The sequence below is a fragment of the Heliangelus exortis genome, chromosome 1, assembly GCF_036169615.1.
Source record: "Heliangelus exortis chromosome 1, bHelExo1.hap1, whole genome shotgun sequence".
Lineage (NCBI taxonomy): Eukaryota > Metazoa > Chordata > Aves > Apodiformes > Trochilidae > Heliangelus > Heliangelus exortis.
Genome location: NC_092422.1, coordinates 195,507,286 through 195,527,814, shown reverse-complemented (window position 1 = coordinate 195,527,814; position 20,529 = coordinate 195,507,286). Strand labels below are relative to the sequence as shown.

Sequence of the window (20,529 nt, the reverse complement as noted above, 5' to 3'; positions counted from 1 at the left end):
TCCTCATCTGTGTAAAGAAAACCTTTCTCAACTCTCAGTTTTTAAAAATACACCCACACTGGTGCAGGAAGGTGGCTCTGAGTGGTGGGTTATTAGATTGTAGCCATTAGATTCTGTGTCATTTTTGGTGGTCTTGTGTTTGGGGGAGGGTCCCTGCAATTAATTTTAGGGCTTAATTGATGCTCTGTGTCTGAGTGCTTCCCCAAACCTCATTTTGCCATCTCTCAGCAGTACCTTCAATATATGCCAAGGTCTTAGGAAACTTGTTGGAGTAGGCAGTTTTTTGCAGAAGAGAAGAGTAAATTCAGCAGCAAAAACATGAAGTGAAAAGAAGAATGAAGAACAGGATTAGAGAAGAACCCTTTGGGAAACTGCACACCAGAAATGTTGTATTAAAATCAATACTAGGACCTGACCTTTTTGTGCTACTGTATGTTTTAAAACTTACTATTGATTTCTGTTTTAATAACATGTTAAGTTTACTGGCATAGGTCTGAAAAACATAAAGAAAAACTATTATTGATTTATTTATGATATTCACTCTGTATTTTACTGAGAAAAATTTGATAAGCATCTTAATGTATCTTGAGTTCATACAGGTGGTGTGCTAAATGTGGTGAGAACTTTTTTGAAGTAGATTTTTTTCTAAATCCTGATATTTTGCCAGGTAATTGGCTGTGTTGAACTGGAAGACTGGCTTATTCTTGCAGTATCCTTCTCACATGAGACAAAAAGCTACTTTTGCTGGGAAAACAGTTATAATCTTGTCTTCTGCCTCAGAGACCTCTTCAAGATGTTGAAAATTAAGTGTGAAAACAGGAACGTTTTCTGCTGAAAGAAGCAGAGAAAGTTAGAAATAATTCTATGAAGCAGTAAAAGTGATTATAAATTATTTGGACTTCTCATAGATTGAGTCTAATATCTTTTGGCAAGAGCAACTATGCTGTTCTCTTAAACAGCTGAAGGTATTACCCAGTTGATAATCATATTTAGTAATTGAAAAAATTGGTCCAGCAGACTTGTACCAGTTTGCCTTCTCTATTCTTCCTATCTGACCAAGTCTCTCTGCTGAGTCTTCCAGAGAGATTCAAGCACTGTTCAAAAATATAATGGAGAAAAACTGGTTTTTTAGGAGGGAGCTTCTTCATTAGTGTTATTAGCCTTGGAGAAAAAAAAAAAAAATACTTTGGTGTGAAAAGGTGTCTTTTTGAAACGGATCTGTCTTGTCAGCACTACCACATTTCTGTATTCTGTGGATTATTCTGTCCTTTGTTGATACACATTTATGCAGTGTCACTTGTCTTCTGCAAATGCTGGGAAACATTCAGCATATCAGAAGAAAACCTGGGTATTGATTTGAGAGAACAAAACTTGGATATTTTGTAGTGATCAAGAGGATTTGGGAAGGTAAGCCATAAATTGCATAGAAACTGGGAAGATCATGACATTTGATAAGGGCCTCTCATTTCTGGAGCCAATTAGCTTGAGCCCCACGTTGGGCACCAATGAATCTGTCAGGGTTTAACACTGCCCTGGCAATTAAACTGAATGGTAGGTGCTGTCTATTAATCCCCCTCCCCTCTCTGGTAAAGAAAGGAGAGAGAATAAGGGAGAGAGACTGATGGGTTGGGAACTAAACTACACAGCTTGAATGGAACAGAAATGAGAAATAGGAAAAATGACTAAATCTCTACAAATCTACAGGAAAATGGATCCCAGGTTCCTCCCCCCTTTCCCCCAAGAACTCTCCCATCCCCACTGAGGCTGCAGGGCAGCCCTGGGAAAGTCCAGGCTGGAATCCTGGGCTCAGGAGCAGTTGGGAGCTGGAGGCAGGAACACACAGATTCAGGCTGGGATGGATCAGGAGCAGAGGCAGAGGAAGGGATGGAATCCTCCCAGGATGCTGAAGCAAAGAGGGAGAGGGGAAGAAGGGGAAGCAGGAAGGGCTTTGAGCCTGGGGATCCCTCTAATTTCTCCTGAGGATGAGGTGGATGGGATGGAATCCTCTGTTTGGTCAATTCTGGTCATTTCTCTTGTCTGTTCCTCCCCACAGGAGGGTTTCAGGTGTGACCTCTTGACTCCTTTTCTCCTTTTGGAGGGCAAAATGTTCCTCAGAGCTGAGCAGTGTCCTTGGCTCTGCAGCCCATTCTCCAGCAGTAACTATAACCATGGAGTGGGCTCAGTCCCAGCAGCAGCCACTGCCTGAGAAACTTGCTGTGAATTTCAGCAAGTGCAGCTCCTGACAAGAGACTGAGCTGAAAGCAAAAGCACAAGACAGAAAATCCCCTTTCTCCTGGCCCAAACCAGGACAGTGTGCATGACTCTTCTGTGTCTGAAGATGTGTAGTGAGTAGGGAGAGGACTCTTAAAACAGTAATTGGGTGCATTTGCAGAATTGTTTTTTCTGGAGTTTTAAAAATCAGGTAATGCCAGGCAGTGGTGTGATGGCTATTTGTTGGCCCAAACAAAATATTCAAGTTTAATGTGTTTACCTGGCTTTATATGAATTAAAAATGTAAGACTTGGTTCCTTGGAGAGTTAAAAAGGCTGCTTCAGCCTCAGGTTTGGGAACAAACATGGAGAAAGTGCCAAGTTTTAGCTAGGTTGAGTTCATCCTGGTCCCCCTCCCTGGGCACGTTGTCTCAGGTGTTTTTCATCCTGAGTCACAGCAGAAGTTTCCCTCGTCTGATCTCCTATCCAGCTGGAGATTTAGAAGGGAATTTCTTCTTTGACAGTTAAAATATTACTGAGGTCTTGTGGATTATGGGAGAAAGCAGCTCTGTCACAGGAAAGAGGAAATAAGGAGGGTCAGGCTGGGTCAAGACTGTCCTTTTGTAGGCAAGGGAAGAAAAGGAGATAAAATGTGAAGAGATTTTGGGTTTGAACAGATTTACCTATAAAACAAGGACTGGGATGAGGTGAGCTCTTGTAACTAAGGTGTCTTTGGACAGCCAGATAATTGTGTTATGGAAGAGTAAGTCACCCTCTGAATGGGGTTGCCTTGTACTTTTTTTTTGTTTCAAACCATCTTTCCTGCAGAATGCCAAGGAAACTTCTTTGCAGCCCTGCTGCTTATGAGGTTGAGGATTTTCAAATATTCAGCTATCTTAGAAGCCTGATTGTCTTGCCTTATTGTTTACTGGAAAAGAAATCCAATATTTGGCATGGGTAGAGTTCCTCTCCAAGATTTCTGTTACTGTCTGACTCTCCATTAATTCCATTTTGACTGATTCATGGGATATAGGGAGATGAATCTTTGAGATGGGAAGTGGGAATTAGAGAATGCAGCTCCATAATTCACTCCTACCTTTATGAACTCCAGTTTCTGAGGGGTTATTTTTCACTTTGATTTTAAAAATTGGCATCTCAAATGACAACTTTTATACCCAGCTTCATCTTGATCAGTTTATTTCTGGGAGAGATGGGAAAATGACTTGAAGCAGTGAGTTTATTTGGAGAAAGCATCAACATAGATAATGCTGCTTCCTGGTTTTAGATTCCAGTTGGAAGAGAGAAACTTTATCCCCCTGGCAATTTTAAATAAACTTTTGTTTTCAAACTGCTGGGCTCTTTCATTTTGGAAAGTAGTAAAATGAGTAGACATAGCAGAGAAAAACTTGAAAATAATAATAGATAAAAATTGGTAACTGCCACTTGATTGTAATGGATAATTAATGTTGTTGTAATTTTATGACTATTTTTGCATATCCCAAGAGGAGAGATATTAAGTTGGAAAGTAATTTCAAGTGGAGTTATGTGGATACTGGGGAAAATTCTTAGCTAAATACAGAGCTAAATTATGTAAAACAGTTTTACTATTCTGACTTAGGTTCTCTGCATGCCTCTGGCATAAAGGTAGAAAAGTGTTCATCTCTTCAGTTTTCATATAATACTGATCTATATGCACATATTTTAAAAACAGTGGCTCTATGAATTATAATTCTGAAATCCCCCCAACCAACCTCTCCTTTTTCCCAACACCCCACCCAAGTATTTTGATAAAGAAAATCAACTCAACCATGTTCTGTAGGATTGACAGTGTCCATAGTGCAGTACCTATGAACAAGCTGTCCATGGAATTATTGCTGCTCAGTTGAAGAGCTGGGTATAATTACAAGTTTTGAAATCAGTGCCTTTGATCTTTTGATCAAGGAGTGGCACACATAAAATTCCATGGCCATTAGGAAAAGATTTTCCTATTGGCAAATGTTGAGGCTGGAAGGCAGCTGGAAAAGGGCAATGAATATGTTCACCTGCATGTTTTTACTGGGATTTATTATGGGTGAGTTGAGAAGCATGGGAACTTGGGGGAAATTAAGAGGAGAAGTTGGGGGAAATAAAGGGGAGAAGTTGGGGGAAATGAAGGGGAGAAGTTGGGGGAAATTGAGAGGAGAAGTTGAGGGAAATTGAGAGGAGAAGTTGGGGGGAAATTGAGAGGAGAAGTTGGGGGGAAATTGAGAGGAGAAGTTGGGGGGAAATTGAGAGGAGAAGTTGGGGGGAAATTGAGAGGAGAAGTTGGGGGGAAATTGAGAGGAGAAGTTGGGGGGAAATTAAGGGGAGAAGTTGGGGGAAATTAAGAGGAGAAGTTGGGGGAAATTCAGGGGAGAAGCTGGGGGAAATTAAGGGGAGAAGTTGGGGGAAATTAAGGGGAGAAGCTGGGGGGAAATGAAGGGGAGAAGTTGGGGGGAAATTAAGAGGAGAAGTTGGGGGAAATTAAGAGGAGAAGTTGGGGGAAATTAAGAGGAGAAGTTGGGGGAAATTCAGGGGATAAGCTGGGGGGAAATGAAGGGGAGAAGTTGGGGGAAATGAAGGGGAGAAGTTGGGGGAAATGAAGGGGAGAAGTTGGGGGAAATGAAGGGGAGAAGTTGGGGGGAAATGAAGGGGAGAAGGTGGGGGAAAGAAATGAAGGGGAGAAACTGGGGGGAAATTAAGGGGAGAAACTGGGGGAAATTAAGGGGAGAAGCTGGTGGGAAATTAAGGGGTGAAGTTGGGGGAAATTAAGAGGAGAAGCAGGGGGAAATTAAGGGGAGAAGTTGGGGGAAATTAAGAGGAGAAGTTGGGGGAAATTAAGGGGAGAAGCTGGGGGGAAATTAAGGGGAGAAGTTGGGGGAAATTAAGGGGAGAAGTTGGGGGGAAATTAAGAGGAGAAGTTGGGGGGAAATTAAGAGGAGAAGTTGGGGGAAATGAAGGGGAGAAGCAGGGGGGAAATGAAGGGGAGAAGTTGGGGGGAAATGAAGGGGAGAAGTTGGGGGGAAATGAAGGGGAGAAGTTGGGGGGAAATGAAGGGGAGAAACTGGGGGGAAATGAAGGGGAGAAGCAGGGGGAAAGAAATGAAGGGGAGAAGTTGGGCAAGGTGGAACCATGATCTTAAACCAACATAATTTGTATGAAGTTCAGTGATTCCTTGGGTTGGGTAACAGACCTCAACCTAAAGAAAGAGTAAAAGAAAGTATTTTGAGTTCAGTTTTGGTCCCCTCTGTACAAAAAGGATGTGGAGAGGCTGGAGAGGGTTCAGAGAAGACCCATGAGGATGATCAGAGGACTGGAGCACCTTCCATATGAGGAGAGGCTGGGAAAACTGGGTCTGTTCAGTTTGCTGAAATCACTGAAGAAGTGGTTTGTGTTGTCATTCTATTACTTTTGTGTAGAAAAAAAAAATTGCCATCCAGATAAATTGTTTTTCCAGATAACTCAATCCTTAATTATGTTTTACAGAGGCAGGTGAACTCCAGATCATTTATCTGACCTTGCAGTCAGGTGAACCACCAGTTCCTAGAAATTTGAGGAGGAGAACTCCTTCTTTCAGGCTCAATTCAGGTTTAAAGTTGTCTTTTCCTGATCTCTCTTGCATCTTTTCAAATCCCTTGTCAGCCCAGTGATTTCCAACCACAGCTTTCAGTGGCACATGCAGCGTGCACTCATTAAATATTGAAACTCAGCACTCAAAAACATTATTCAGCCATTAATATTGCATCAGGGCCTAAACTGCATTGTTCAAAACAGTTTTGGATCTTCTGCAAGTCTGTCAGAATGCTTTAAAAAACTTGCTTGTGTCAAACTAAGGAAAAAAAAAACCTCCAGCAGTTCCCACTGTGAACATGTACTCTTATTTTTAGGCAATGTAAGCTTTTTGAGCAGGGTATTGGGTAGAAATAGAAGTGTTCAGAGAGGCAGGAAGGTGGGTAAAATTAACATTAATTGAAAAAGAATCTCATTGCTAGAAAGCATGTTGTTATTTTAAATTTTTATTTTTTAAAATCTGAATTGGATTAATTTTTTATCATCTTACATCGAGCTCATACTCAAGGATTATTTGCAACTTTGAGGGCCTCTTTAGATTCTCCTGTGTTTTATATAAAAGAGGAAAGGATTTTTTGTCTGATAGTGGACTTGGAAACGGGGAGTATTTTGCTTTTTCTTTGGTTGGAGGTAATGAAAAATGACACAGTTCATGCTTTGGACTTGAATGAGTTTATCTTGGATCACCACAGATCCATCAGATTGTGTAGCTTGGAGACTGTAATAAAGATGTAACAACTGGCAAGTAATCATTTCCCTGAAAAGTAACTAAAAGAAAATGTTTTTGATAGTGTAATAAATTTTCAAGAGCTGTAAGGAGGGCTGGAAATGATACATCACTATATTTGCTTTTAATATGGTATCATGTGCCAATTTTAGATTTCCTATGGATTCTGGATTAATTTACAATAAAGCATGTAGTGGCCATCAAAGCACAAAACCAATTTTTTTTAGCTTTTCTCAGTGTGTTGCTGTTGTCTGTGAATTAGAAGGTGCTTTTTCCCTTAATGATAAGCTTTAATATCTGCAGGTGTTTTTCAAGGATGACAGAAATGGATCCCTTGAATTTACTCTGTTATTTACTTCTTCAGCACTGAGAATTAAATTATTCATCTTATTTCATGCTGTGCAAGATTACAGTGCCACGTTGTAAATTCACCTGGTGAAATTAAGTTTTTTTTTTTCTCTTGAACTCATTGTAAAAAATGGATCTCGTCAGGACTGATTTAATTTCTTTTCAGAGTGCAGCAAAGTTTTGTCATGGTTTTTTTTTTTTTCTTTTCTTTTTTCCCAATGTATTTTTGTATTTTTTAGGAGAGATGCAGAAAACAGACTTCTTGTCCTACCAGAGCTGCTTTCCTGTTTCTTTCTTAAATTCTAATTCTGCTGAAGAGTGGAGCTGGCTGCCTCTTTTGACTTCAATTATTTTGTTGGACCCTTTACAATAGTTTAATTATTAATTTTAAGTCAGTCCGTAATAGAGGGATTATTTTTGTAGTTTTGTTTCATGATTTGTATTTTATTAATGCTAGTTAATGAGTAGAAATAATTACTTTCAGCTGATGTATACAGCAAACAAAACTCTTAGAACCTAGTGAGCTCCTCCCTGCATAAGTTTTTAAAAATAGATGTATTCAATCTGTTTATTCCTTAATAAGCATTATTTAGGCAAATATACTTTTTCTCTGAGGTCAAGTGCAGTAAATAGCCAAGATGAACTAAGAATTGAGTTTTGTTTTTTTTTTAATGCTGATTGTGATGGTCACCCATAGTTGATGAGACTGTTTTGTGGAAGCTCTCCCCTTGTAGCCTATTTGTTTGGTGCCAGTGGATGATACAGAATCATTGCAGTAAAATTCTGGTTGTTTTTATTTCAAGCCTGGGCTCAATCAGTATTGCCAGCTTGGGGAAATGCCATAACTGAATTAATTTGGGCTCTTCCATAGCTGCAAAGAGGTTTTCCTGCCAGAGATTTGTGGTGAGTATTTCAGGCTGTCTTAGATAATGCTCTGAAGTGTTCAGCATGCTCACACCCAGGTTCTCTTTTACTTCAGAAATCAAGTTTAAGCAGGCTATGAGGACACTCAGACATTGGAATGATCTCCCAGGGGAAGTGGTGAATTTCCCCCACTTTGGGAAGTTTTAAGTCTCAGTGGGGTCCTGAGACATCTCAGATAAACTCAGATATGAGAAGGGTTGAAGCAGGTGATCCTTGAGGTCCCTTCCAACCTGACATCCTGTGATTCCGTGCAGTAAAAAACAAACAAGCTTCACAAATTCAGAGAACTTTTCTTCTGAGCACTCTCAATATTGGGCAGTACACAAAAGGTTGTGTAAAATTTGCAAGTTTTAGGGACTTCTGCAATATAAGAGGTTTTTTGGCTTTGTTTTGGTTTTTGTCCTTATTATAATAAGTACTTGGCAGCTACATTTTCCTGAGGAAGTCTGTTGACTGGGATGAAACTACTTGGAGAGTTGGGGTTGTTCAGCCTGGAGAAGAGAAGGTTCCAAAGGAGAACTTAGAGCAACCTTCCAATATCTGAAGGGGCTCCAAGAAAGCTGGGGGAGGGCTTTGGACACGGGGGGGTAGGGAGAGGAGAAGGGAAATGGGTTAAAACTTGGAGAGAAAGGGGAGATTGAGGTTGGAGATGGGGAGGAAATTGTTGAATTTGAGGGTGGGGAGAGCCTGGCCCAGGTTGTCCAAGGAAGTTGTGGCTGCCCCATCCCTGGCAGTGTCTCAGGTCAGGTTGGATGGGGCTTGGAGCCCCCTGGGCTGGTGGGAGGTGTCCCTGCCCATGCAGGGGGTTGGGACTGGATGAGCTTTGAGGTCCCTTCCAACCCAAACCATTCCAGGATTCTATGAAAAGATGGTTTTGGGGTCTATCTCCAAGTGAGATATAAAAGCCCCAAGTGCTGTTCCAGGGAGTGTTTCAGAGCTGCACAACCCAGGGGCATTTGGATCTCCTTGCATCCAGTGTCCATCAGGATGCCCAAAGATGGGAGAACTTCAGTCCTTCCATCAGCTGATTTAACTGAGCCACTTGGGGGGTTCTGACCCTGCAGAAGGGGACAGGGCTGAAGGGACCCAGATGACAGAAAACTGACCCAAGCACAGCCCTGACACAGATTATCCTGGGGATAAATTTCCCAGGATTGCTGTGGCTGCCCCATCCCTGGCAGTGTCTCAGGTCAGGTTGGATGGGGCTTGGTGCCCCCTGGGCTGGTGGGAGGTGTCCCTGCCCATGCAGGGGGTTGGGACTGGATGAGCTTTGAGGTCCCTTCCAACCCAAACCATTCCATGATTTTGTGATTCATATTGTGTGAAATGTGTTCATAGCTGGTATAATAACAAATGAAACAAATACCTGAAATTTCACATTTGTATGTCTAATTTTGTTTTTATAAAAGCAGTAAAGAGAGGAATACAGAAGGAAAAAGATAATTTTGCTGTAAGCAGATATTTCCCTTTTGGGCTTGGTCTGAGGATTTACTGCAGGAGGCAGTTGAAGCAGATGTTTAGATCTCATGTCCCACTTATCTTCATTTTGCTTCTACCCCTCCTGCCCACTCCTCAAAAAAGAAGGGACTTAAGAACCAATTGGCTTTTATAAACGAGTGTCTTTCAGGCTTTTCATCTGTCTGGTGGTGTGAGATTTCTCCTTGAGAATAATGTGGTAGATTTGTGTTTAATTTTAGCAGAATCTGATTTAGGCAGAGTGTACAGCAAACATTACTTTGATTAAAGTGGCTTCAGCAATGAAACAGTTCAAAATTTGTCTTACAGTAGCATCTAAATATGGTAATATGATAAAAAAAATAACCAAATGCTTATTATGCCTCTGTTTGTTCTGAGATCCACAACTCTTTGGTGGTTAGTGTATCAGGATTTACTGAGTCTCTTGGCAGCTTCTTCCAGGATTTGGTGTTTTTTTTTTTTTTCCCCTTGGTGGTAGCAATGTTCAATCATCTTTCTGGTCATGCTTTATTTAAAAAAAAAATAAATATCCAAACTTAATATTTTTGCCTACTTGTGTTCAGTAAATTGTGCCATAGAGTACTGTTCTGAGTGACTCCAAGGAGCTGCTGTCCCCAGTGAGATGGGAATTATTTGAATGTAGACTTTTCTGTAGAGGGATTCAAGTTTTTCATTCAACTAGGTAAGCTTTATAACTGTCACAATGTTCATTTACAAAGAAAATTCAATAATTTTCTTTAGCTAAACTCCAGTCTTTAAAGACAATGAGAGCCTCAGGTAGAGCATTTTTATTCTCTGGTTTGAGATAAGCAGGGTGTTTGCTGTGCTTTGAGGGCTATATGTTTCAAAGCCCAAATATTGTCAATATTTAGAATATCTATATTGAGGAGATGGCCCAGCTTTCTTTTATTAAAACATTCTTTTAGTAAAAATATCAACAAATGAATCTTTGCACAAAAAAAAACCAAACCCAAAACAAAACAAAAAAAAAAAAAAACAAAAAAAAAAAAAAAACCAAACAAAAAAACCCACACTGGAAATTTTCTTGGTATTCACTGATACTTTTTTCATTTTTAATGTTAACAAGTTGGGGTTGTACTGAAAACAAATTTCCACAACAGGGATGGGAACTGATAGGAGTGGTGGTGTTTTGAAATACCATAGTTACAAGAAGTGTGTCCAGTAAATTATTGGTGTCAGTCATTGACTGTAAGGATGTGCTCTTGCTTCTAGGATAGATCTAGATTGAAGTCCCATTGCATAAATTAAAAATTGAGCTTTGTGTGTACTTGATTGTTCCAAGGCAAATTTCAGGAAGATATTCCCACTTTTTCCTGTCTTCAGGCTAGAAACTCAGTGTTAACATAAACAGCAGAATGTAAGGTTTTGGTTAATATTATTATTGCTTTACTTAACTCTAGCTAAAGATTTATTAGGAGATAGATCTATAGAGAGATGGAGGTGTCTATTTAGCTATGAATGTCAGAATACAGGGTTAAAATTAAAAGCAAAAAACAACTGGAGTGAGTGTGGACCCACAGGGACACTGGAGACAAAATAGAGAAAGGTGGGGAGATATTCTAAAGCCACCTTTGCCTTTTTTTTCCTCCATCTTTACTGTTAAGGCCAAGTTTCAGGAATCCCGGGACCCTGAGACCAGAGGGAAGGGCTGGAGAACAATTTACCCACGGTGGAGGAGAATCAGGTTAGGAACATGGAAACAAACTGAGCAGAGGCATTGTCAGGGTTTAACACTGCCCTGGCAATTAAACCAAGTGCCAGATGCTGTCTATTAATCCCCCTCCCCTCCCTGATAAAGAAAGGAGAGAGAATAAGGGAGAGAGACTGATGGGTTGGGAACTAAACTACACAGCTTGAATGGAACAGGAATGAGAAATAGGAAAGATGACTAAATCTATACAAATCTACAGGAAAATTGATCCCAGGTTCCTCCCCCCTTTCCCCCAAGAACTCTCCCATCCCCACTGAGGCTGCAGGGCAGCCCTGGGAAAGTCCAGGCTGGAATCCTGGGCTCAGGAGCAGTTGGGAGCTGGAGGCAGGAACACACAGATTCAGGCTGGGATGGATCAGGAGCAGAGGCAGAGGAAGGGATGGAATCCTCCCAGGATGCTGAAGCAAAGAGGGAGAGGGGAAGAAGGGGAAGCAGGAAGGGCTTTGAGCCTGGGGATCCCTCCAATTTCTCTTGAGGATGAGGTGGATGGGATGGAATCCTCTGTTTGGTCAATTCTGGTCATTTCTCTTGTCTGTTCCTCCCCACAGGAGGGTTTCAGGTGGGACCTCTTGACTCCTTTTCTCCTTTTGGAGGGCAAAATGTTCCTCAGAGCTGAGCAGTGTCCTTGGCTCTGCAGCCCATTCTCCAGCAGTAACTATAACCATGGAGTGGGCTCAGTCCCAGCAGCAGCCACTGCCTGAGAAACTTGCTGTGAATTTCAGCAAGTGCAGCTCCTGACAAGAGACTGAGTTGAAAGCAAAAGCACAAGACAGAAAATCCCCTTCATCCTGGCCCAAACCAGGACAGGAATCTTCCATGGGGGGTGATGAGTTGCTGAGGGAGCTGCCTGGTGAGGCCATTCTCAATTATCTTCAGGAGGTCGTGGTGATCAGAAAAGGTTCCTGAAGACAAAGATAGCAAATGTCATTCATGTTTTCAAGAAGGTGAAGCAGGGAGATCTGGGGATTAGGGCAAGAGGCAAACTCAAACACATGAAATTCTGTCAGAAAACACTGAGAAGGTGACCAAAGCTTCAGTACCTGAAGGGAACCTCCAGGAAGGCTGCAGAGGGACTTTTCAGAAGAGTGTCCAGTGCTAGGAGAAGGGGAAATGGTTTGAAAGTGCAGGAGAAGAGGTTCAGCCTGGAGCTTAGGAAGAAGTTCTTCAGGAGGAGGGTGCTGAGACTCTGGAACAGATTGCCCAGAGAAGTTGTGGCTGCCCCCTCCCTGGAGGTGTTCAAGGCCAGGTTGGATGAGGCTTGGAGCAACCTGGGCTGGATGAGAGGTGTCCCTGGGCATGGAGCTTGGAGGAGATGAGCTCTGAGCTCCCTTCCCACCTCATACATTCTGTGATTCAAACCCTGGGTTGAATTCCTTTTGGTGAAGTCTTCATCTGCAGAGTTACACAAAACCCAACTGCACATGGTCCTGGGCCACCTCCCCTGGCTCGTTCTCCGTCCCAGCTGATCCCAGGAGGTCCCATCCAGCCTAAAGGATTGCAGGGTTTTGGGAGAGCTGTGGACCACACTTTCCATTTCATGAAGAAACAATCCTCAGGCATTGAAGGGATGAGGGAAAGCAGTTGAAATGTAGAATTTGAGTGCTGGAGGCTTTAGGATTAATGAGATAAGTGACTTAATGGTTGGCTGTTTGTTCCCTAAATTGCCAAAAGTACAAGTACATAAATTTTCTTGGTAGCACTGACACAAGAATGTTGAAGTCCTAAAAGATGGTGCTGTAGGAGGACAGGAATTGTTGCTTTTTGTGTATGCTTGGGTGCTATAAAAGAGTTGAGAGGGTGAAATATTTTCAAGTGTTAATCCAAACTTCAGCACATATAGAGGTTCTTGTGAATGCTTTGTGTGTCTTTTCAAATAGCACTCTGGTAGCACTGCATACTCTATTTCATTTAAATCAGCTGCTGTAACTTAATAGCTGTACACTCCTTGAAACTGTGTTTCATAATTATTTAGAAGTATTTTATTCCAACTATCAACTCTGTAGAAAAATGTATAGTCAGCAGCCTTCTCTGCTGTTTCAGCACCTTTTTAACAAACATTTTCTTTCTCTATAAATGATTAGGGTAATGCTTAATGTCTCTTGTCTGTTGACTAGAGTGTTCTGCTTAAATGTGAGACTCATTATATTGAGCCTTTATACTTGTTGTAATTAAAAATGTCATTTTAAATGGTCTATTTATGTGGAATTCTTGGTGTAGTGACCTGGACTGCCAACTTGTGCTCTTTAACTCCTTATAAATTGGAGATGGGTAGCTATTTATTTATTTTTTTTTTTTTACTTTGGGCTAGATAATAATATAATTTATTACTGTAGATTTAGCTGATGTTTGCCTTTATTCAGCAGCAGCTCATGCTGAATGCCAGTAAAATGAATTTGTAATGTCAAGAAAGAAAACTGCTGTAAGTTGATGCAAGCAAATGTTTGCCATCAGCACGTATCTGCCTTGTGTTTGTTTCATTAAGCTCCTACAGACCACCCAATTATGTAGCTCAAATAAATGAAAATTACTTCAAAATCCTGCTTATTTTGATAAAACTCTGGTGAATTTCAATCAGTTGAGCTGGGTATTTAGGACTTTTTTTTTTTTTTTTTTTTTCTTGTGTGTTGCCCTAAGTTGGAAAAGTTGAGTGGGTGCTTCAGGGAAAGGACGTGGTTATGTTTTGTCACTTCTGTCACTGGTGTGGCCATACCCACTGTTGTGTCACTGGCTGCTCATCTCAGAGCTGCTGTTGGAAAGGTTTTTATCAGCTTTTTATCAGGTTTTTATGGCTTTGGGGTGGGGAGTCAGATGCCTCAGTAGCCAAGCTTCTGGGTGATGATGGCCTTGTAGCATCTTTGTGGCAAAGGGCGTGTGGAGTTTTGGCAAAAGTAGAAAAGAACATTCTGTCTCTGTGTACAACAGTCAGGTTGGGCCATCAAAGGGCTTATCTTGACATTAGGAGCCCATTATTTTTAAATGTTGGGCAAACTGACTTCTTTCTTTCTGCAAGAGAGGTTGGGAAGAGCCCTGGTGGAAGTTGGGAATTGTACAGGCAAGGAGGAGACTTGAAGACTGAGCTTCAATATGGGAATAATTTGCCAAAAAGTAGATGTAAATATCTAAGTGTTTTAATTTTGCAGAGTTTCATATAGAAACTTCTGGCAGGCTTTTTCAGATATTATCTTAATTCCTATATTTTATTACTCTGCTTGGGTGCACTATGCATGAAGAGACTTATTTTTTCTGGGGAAACTACTTGTGGGAAGTAAAATCCAGAAAGAAAGGAGCTTAACTCATCTTTGGCAATACTAAATACTTTCTGTGTTGTTTCTCACAAAGAAAAGCTGCTGAAATTTTATTCTGACACTTTTTTTTCTTTTTCAAGAAAACATAATTTCTCCAATCAAAAAGACAACCAGGGTGTTTTGACTGCCCCGTGTTTTGATTGTGTGAAGCATTTGTTGTACCAATGCTGCTGGAATAATTTGGGGGACCTTGGGAAATCACTTAATGGAATTTGGTCCATGTCTGCATAATTTTTTTTTTTTTTTCCAGAGTAATTGAAGATGCTGCTTAATAAACTTTTTATAAAGATTCCCTGTTGGTTGCTGTGTTTCAGAGGGTTATGTCTGAGCACAGAAGTAATACATCTTGTAATTGTCTTTTTTCCTCCCCACCTCACTTAAAGATTTTCCCTGGGGAAGAATCTAATGTACTGTAATGCTGGTACCTTTTACAAAGTGACCCTGCTCATTATGATTTGTTCTCTCAAGCTCCCTTGACAATGTCTAAATGCACTGAGAATACTTGAGCTTCCTCTCCATCACTCTTTCAAAAATCTATTTGAAAACCCCTGTTTGATACTGGCTTTTTCTGTTCTGAGTTCCCTGATGCTGACTCTGTGTTCAGTCCCAGGCAACAGATAGATTTCATTAGCTAAATAAAGACTATCCAGGTATTTTCATGAAAATCTGAGGTGCTGTGGTTATATCTAATATTATAGTGAAGATTTCAAATATATTTATGGTTTGCAATGTTGAGAATTTTCAGGGGCTGGAGATGCCTTTATTAACTCTGTTGCAACAAGTTCAGTGGTTATTTTCATCTCATCCTCTCAAATCACTGTTTGGCTGTTTGGTCTTTTTGCAGCTTGGAAAATAGAAGGCAGCATTTAGGTTTGTAGTATGTCTGGAGATGGGAACATATTTACCACATTGCAGGAGAGGTCAGGGCTTTTAGGTGGAAGTGTGGTGCAGGAAGAGAGATGAATTTTCCTGGAAAAATATTCCTTAAAACCAGAATGAAAGTAACCAAATAAAAAAACCCAGAGCTTCATGCATTTTCTTGTGACTTAAAGATATACTTTCAGAAAGCTATTGAATGAATTGTATTTGGTGTGATTTAATAAATATTAATAATAATTCACTATACAAACATTGTATAAAACTATATACAATGCTAATAATTGCTACATTAATAATAAACTTAAGCAAATATTCACATGCAGGTGTCTTAAAGCCAATCATGATTTATTCACGTGTTATTTATTAAAATATCTGTGCCCGTGTCCTTTTCAACTCTGTTTGGAAACTGTATCTTCACTCTCCATCTCCCTCCACTTCCTGTAGGCTGAAACAAGAACAGATGTATGTACGTGATGAGTTTGGGAAACTTCTGGAAAGGGAGAGGATTTCATCAAATGAACATTTGACTCGAGTCATCCTGCGGGAGAGAGCGGCCACGGAAGAGGAGCGGCAGAAGGCTCAGCGCTTTGTAAGTGCAGAAACTTTTACAGAACTCTCAGATTTTTCAAGCCACCATGTCTTCAGACTTGTTGAAAGTATTGGTAGAAGAGGAAAGCAGATTTTGGGGCTTTTTTTCTTTTTTTTACTTGTTAATATCATGCAGTTTTATTTATTTATGCTTTTTTCGTATATTATTCACTTAACAACAGTTGATTAGAGAGAGCCTCATCTTCCTGAAGACTGCAAACATAACATTATTATCTTATATCTGGGGATAATATTAAACACCTTAAAACAACACAAACACCTACACATAACCAATGACAACCCACAAAAGTTTTCAGTAATAAAAGCTTGTTAATATTATGCAGTTTTATTTCTATTTATTTTTCTTTTATATCCCTGGCTTATGAACAGTTGATTAGAAAGAACCTGATCTTTCAGAAGACTGCATATATAATATGTTGTCTTATGTCTGAGGATAATATTTAACACCTTAAAACAACACACACACATTCACATAACCAATGACAGCCCACAAAAGTTTTCAGTAATAAAAGCTTGTTAATATCATGCAGTTTTATTTATTTATTTTTTTTATATTATTCACTTAACAGTTGATTAGAGAGAGCCTCATCTTCCTGAAGATTGCAAACATAATATATTGTCTTATGTCTGAGGATAATATTAAACACCTTAAAACAACACACACACACATAACCAATGACAACCCACAAAAGTTTTCAGTAATGAAAGCAAATAAATTTGTGAATAAATATTGGAAGTCAGACACACCTTTCCAAAAACACACTCTGGCACCGAGTCCCCCTCCCAGTACCAGGAGCAGCCACCATAACTTTGTGGCCAACCCAAATTATTCTGTAATAGAATTTGCATGGTTGGCAGAAGGCTCAGTGCTTTGTAAGTGCAGAAACTTTTACAGAACTCTCAGATGTTTCAAACCACCATGTCTTCAGACTTGTTGAAACTATTGGTAGAAGAGGAAAGCAGATTTTGGGGCTTTTTTTCTTTTTTTTACTTGTTAATATTATGCAGTTTTATTTATTTATGGTTTTTTCGTATATTATTCACTTAACAACAGTTGATTAGAGAGAGCCTCATCTTCCTGAAGACTGCAAACATAACATTATTATCTTATATCTGGGGATAATATTAAACACCTTAAAACAACACAAACACCTACACATAACCAATGACAACCCACAAAAGTTTTCAGTAATAAAAGCTTGTTAATATTATGCAGTTTTATTTCTATTTATTTTTCTTTTATATCCCTGGCTTATGAACAGTTGATTAGAAAGAACCTGATCTTTCAGAAGACTGCATATATAATATGTTGTCTTATGTCTGAGGATAATATTTAACACCTTAAAACAACACACACACATTCACATAACCAATGACAACCCACAAAAGTTTTCAGTAATAAAAGCAAATAAATTTGTGAATAAATATTGGAAGTCAGACACACCTTTCCAAAAACACACTCTGGCACCAAGTCCCCCTCCCAGTACCAGGAGCAGCCACCATAAGTTTGTGGCCAACCCAAATTATTCTGTAATAGAATTTGCATGGTTGGCAGAAGGCTCAGTGCTTTGTAAGTGCAGAAACTTTTACAGAACTCTCAGATTTTTCAAGCCACCATGTCTTCAGACTTGTTGAAAGTATTGTTAGAAGAGGAAAGCAGATTTTGGGGCTTTTTTTCTTTTTTTTACTTGTTAATATCATGCAGGTTTTTTTTTTTTTTTTTTTTTTTTTTTTTTTTTTTTTTGTATATTATTCACTTAACAACAGTTGATTAGAGAGAGCCTCATCTTTCTGAAGACTGCAAATATAATATATTGTCTTATGTCTGGGGATAATATTAAACACCTTAAAACAACACACACACACACACACATAACCAATGACAACCCACAAAACTTTTCAGTAATAAAATCAAATAGATTTGTGAATAAATATTGATTCTGGCTCCGAGTCCCCCTCCCACTATAAGGAGCAGCCACCATAACTTTGTGGCCAACCCAAATTATTCTGTAAGAGAATTTGGATGGTTGGCAGAAGGCTCAGTGCTTTGTAAGTGCAGAAACTTTTACAGGACTCTCAGATTTTTCAAGCCACCATGTCTTCAGACTTGTTGAAACTATTGGTAGAAGAGGAAAGCAGATTTTGGGGCTTTTCTCTTTTTTCTTACTTTATAATATTATGCAGTTTTATTTATTTATGTATTTTTTCTTCATGTATATATAATGTATTGTCTTATGTCTTGGGATACAAACTTTTACAGGACTCTCAGATTTTTCAAAACACGATGTCTCCAGACTTGTTAAAACAAGTTTTGGTAGAAGAGGAAAGTCTTTCTTTTTTTCTTTGTTTTACTTGTTAATATCATGCAGTTTTTATTGCTCTTTTTTTTGTTTTGTTTTGGTTTTTTTTTTGTCTTTATATATCCCTGGCTTAAGAACAGTTGATTAGAGAGAGCCTCATCTCTCTGAAGCTTGCAAATATAATATATTGTCTTATGTCTGTGGTTAATACTAAACCTTTTTTTCCAAGGTTGGAAAAGTAATACAAGAGTCTAAGTCTGTTAGCTAGAGGTGGTTATTACAGAAGAAGTTACAGAACACAAAACAGTTTTCTAAAAATTAATTACTTTTTATTTAAAGGAAAACTGCCATGTTCCTGGGCTAGAAATTACAAAAGCATCAGCTTTGAAGCCTTTTATATGCTCAAAACCAACAAAAAATGTCAAAGTTTTGAAGATTGTCTCAAACCTGCTTAGTGAAAAATTCTGTACCATAGAAATATGTTTCATTAGAGCTGTTTCTTGTATAAAAACTTCCTGACAAGGTAGCTATAAATATGGCTCTCTGTTCTTCTCTGAAAACTGGCACTCTGTATTTCAGTCCATTTCAGATGTCTGACAGATTTATAACTTCTTACAGAGAGTGGTTGCTGCCTTTATTGAGTCTGTATTGACTCTAACAATGATCATTGTCCTTGGAGGTAGGGTTATAATAATATTTAGTATATAAAAAAGAAAATAATTGAATACAAATAATTTGAAAATTGGTATTTTCAAGAAGAAAACCCTTAACATACTGGGTATGAGCATTCCTGTTAAAACATGGGATTACTTACATCAGTATCTGTTTAAATATTTTTCTATCCCTCTATATCTGAAATAAAATCAAAGCTTTCTGAGGTTTATTGATTGGTAACATGGTAAAGTGATGACTTCAAGAAGCAATACCCTGATCTATGCTGTGTGAGTAAAAACTTATTGCCTGGGTTATTTTTCTGAATCACAATTTAAAACTAAACCAATTATTTCACCTAAATAATACCTGAGAATTGGTGCCTTTTGCAGACATTTCCCAGTGCTTTTTGCACCTTGGTGGTAATGCTGTTGTTGAAGAATAATTACAGTATGGTAAACAAAGGTTTAATATTTTTTTTTTCCTTTTAAAATATGGGAACAAAGGGAAATGGAGATGAGTTATGGCTATGGTACAGTCTTAGTCTGTGCCTTAAACTCTAGGATTGTTAATATTGTGCAGGAGAGATAAGAGTTTAGTGGCCTCAACCTAATGAGGAGCTGAAGATTTATAATGGGGAATATTATTTGCATAATTACCAGGGGTTTTGCATCTTTCACTCCCCACTGTAGTTAGCACTGTGCTTTTCAGAAGCACCTGATGCCTTTCATCAGCCAAATGCTTGAGAGACTTCTTATTGCTGATCTCAAAGTGGTATATTTAGCCATTATGTCAATGTTGTTAATTTTTTTTTTCACTCACTCCAGGATATTTGTGTTAGCACTGCCTATGGGAAGCATTTGGGGATTTCTGGTAACTAATTTCAAACCTTATCAGCCTGGGGAGTGGCTTTTCTGGAAGCACCAGCATCCCAGGACATGGCTCTTGCACATCAGAAGACAAGCAAAGTGTCTGAGCTCTGCTTGTGATTTATGTATCCTGACCTCCTCATCTCCTTCCTGACCATCTTCCTGTCTGCATCTGTGAAATTCTAGAAAAACTTGAGCTGCTTTGGTGGCAACTGCTCTGCACATTTGCTGCTATCACTGCAAATTTGTTGTTTCCACTAGTGTCAGGGTTTAACACTGGCCCGGCAATTAAACCAAGTAACAGAGGCTCTCTATTAATCTCTCTCTCCTCCCTGATAAGAAAGGAGAGAGAATAAGGGAGAGAGACTGATGGGTTGGGAACTAAACTACACAGCTTGAATGGAACAGGAATGAGAAATAGGAAAAATTAATAAATATATACAAATATACAAGAAAATGGATACCACATTCCTCCCCTCTTTTCCCCAGTAGCTCTCACGTCACCACCGAGGCTGCAGGGCAGCTCTGGGAAAGTCCAGGCTGGAATCCTGGAGTTGGCAGCAGTTGGGAGCTGGAGGCAGGAACACACAGATAAGGGCTGGCACGGATCAGGACCACAGGCAGGCAAATGGATGGGATCCTTCCAGGATGCCGGGTGAAGGAATGGAAGCAGGAAAGGCAGGAAGGGCAGGCAGCTGGAAGCTGGAAGCAGGAAATCTGGCTTGGCCCTTGTGATCCCTCACATTTATACTGAGGATGATGTATATGGGATGGAATACTCTGTTTGGTCAATTCTGGCATCTATCTTGTCCGTTCCTCCCCAAAGGAGGGATGCAGGTGGGACCTCTTTGTGTTTTCCTCAGAGCTGAGCTGTGTCCTTGGCTCTGCACACCAGTCTCTAGCAGTAACTC

General features: G+C 39.6%; 1 protein-coding gene across 2 annotated transcripts in view; it reads left to right on the top strand.

The window, feature by feature from the left end:
• The window catches only part of CHCHD3 (coiled-coil-helix-coiled-coil-helix domain containing 3), a 185,451-nt gene that overhangs the window by 37,063 nt on the left and 127,859 nt on the right, over positions 1-20,529 (top strand). For both annotated transcript variants that reach the window (XM_071734222.1, XM_071734221.1), the window contains exon 4: positions 15,634-15,778. In XM_071734222.1, the coding sequence (XP_071590323.1) occupies positions 15,634-15,778 (145 nt within the window). The remainder of the gene's footprint in view (positions 1-15,633; positions 15,779-20,529) is intronic.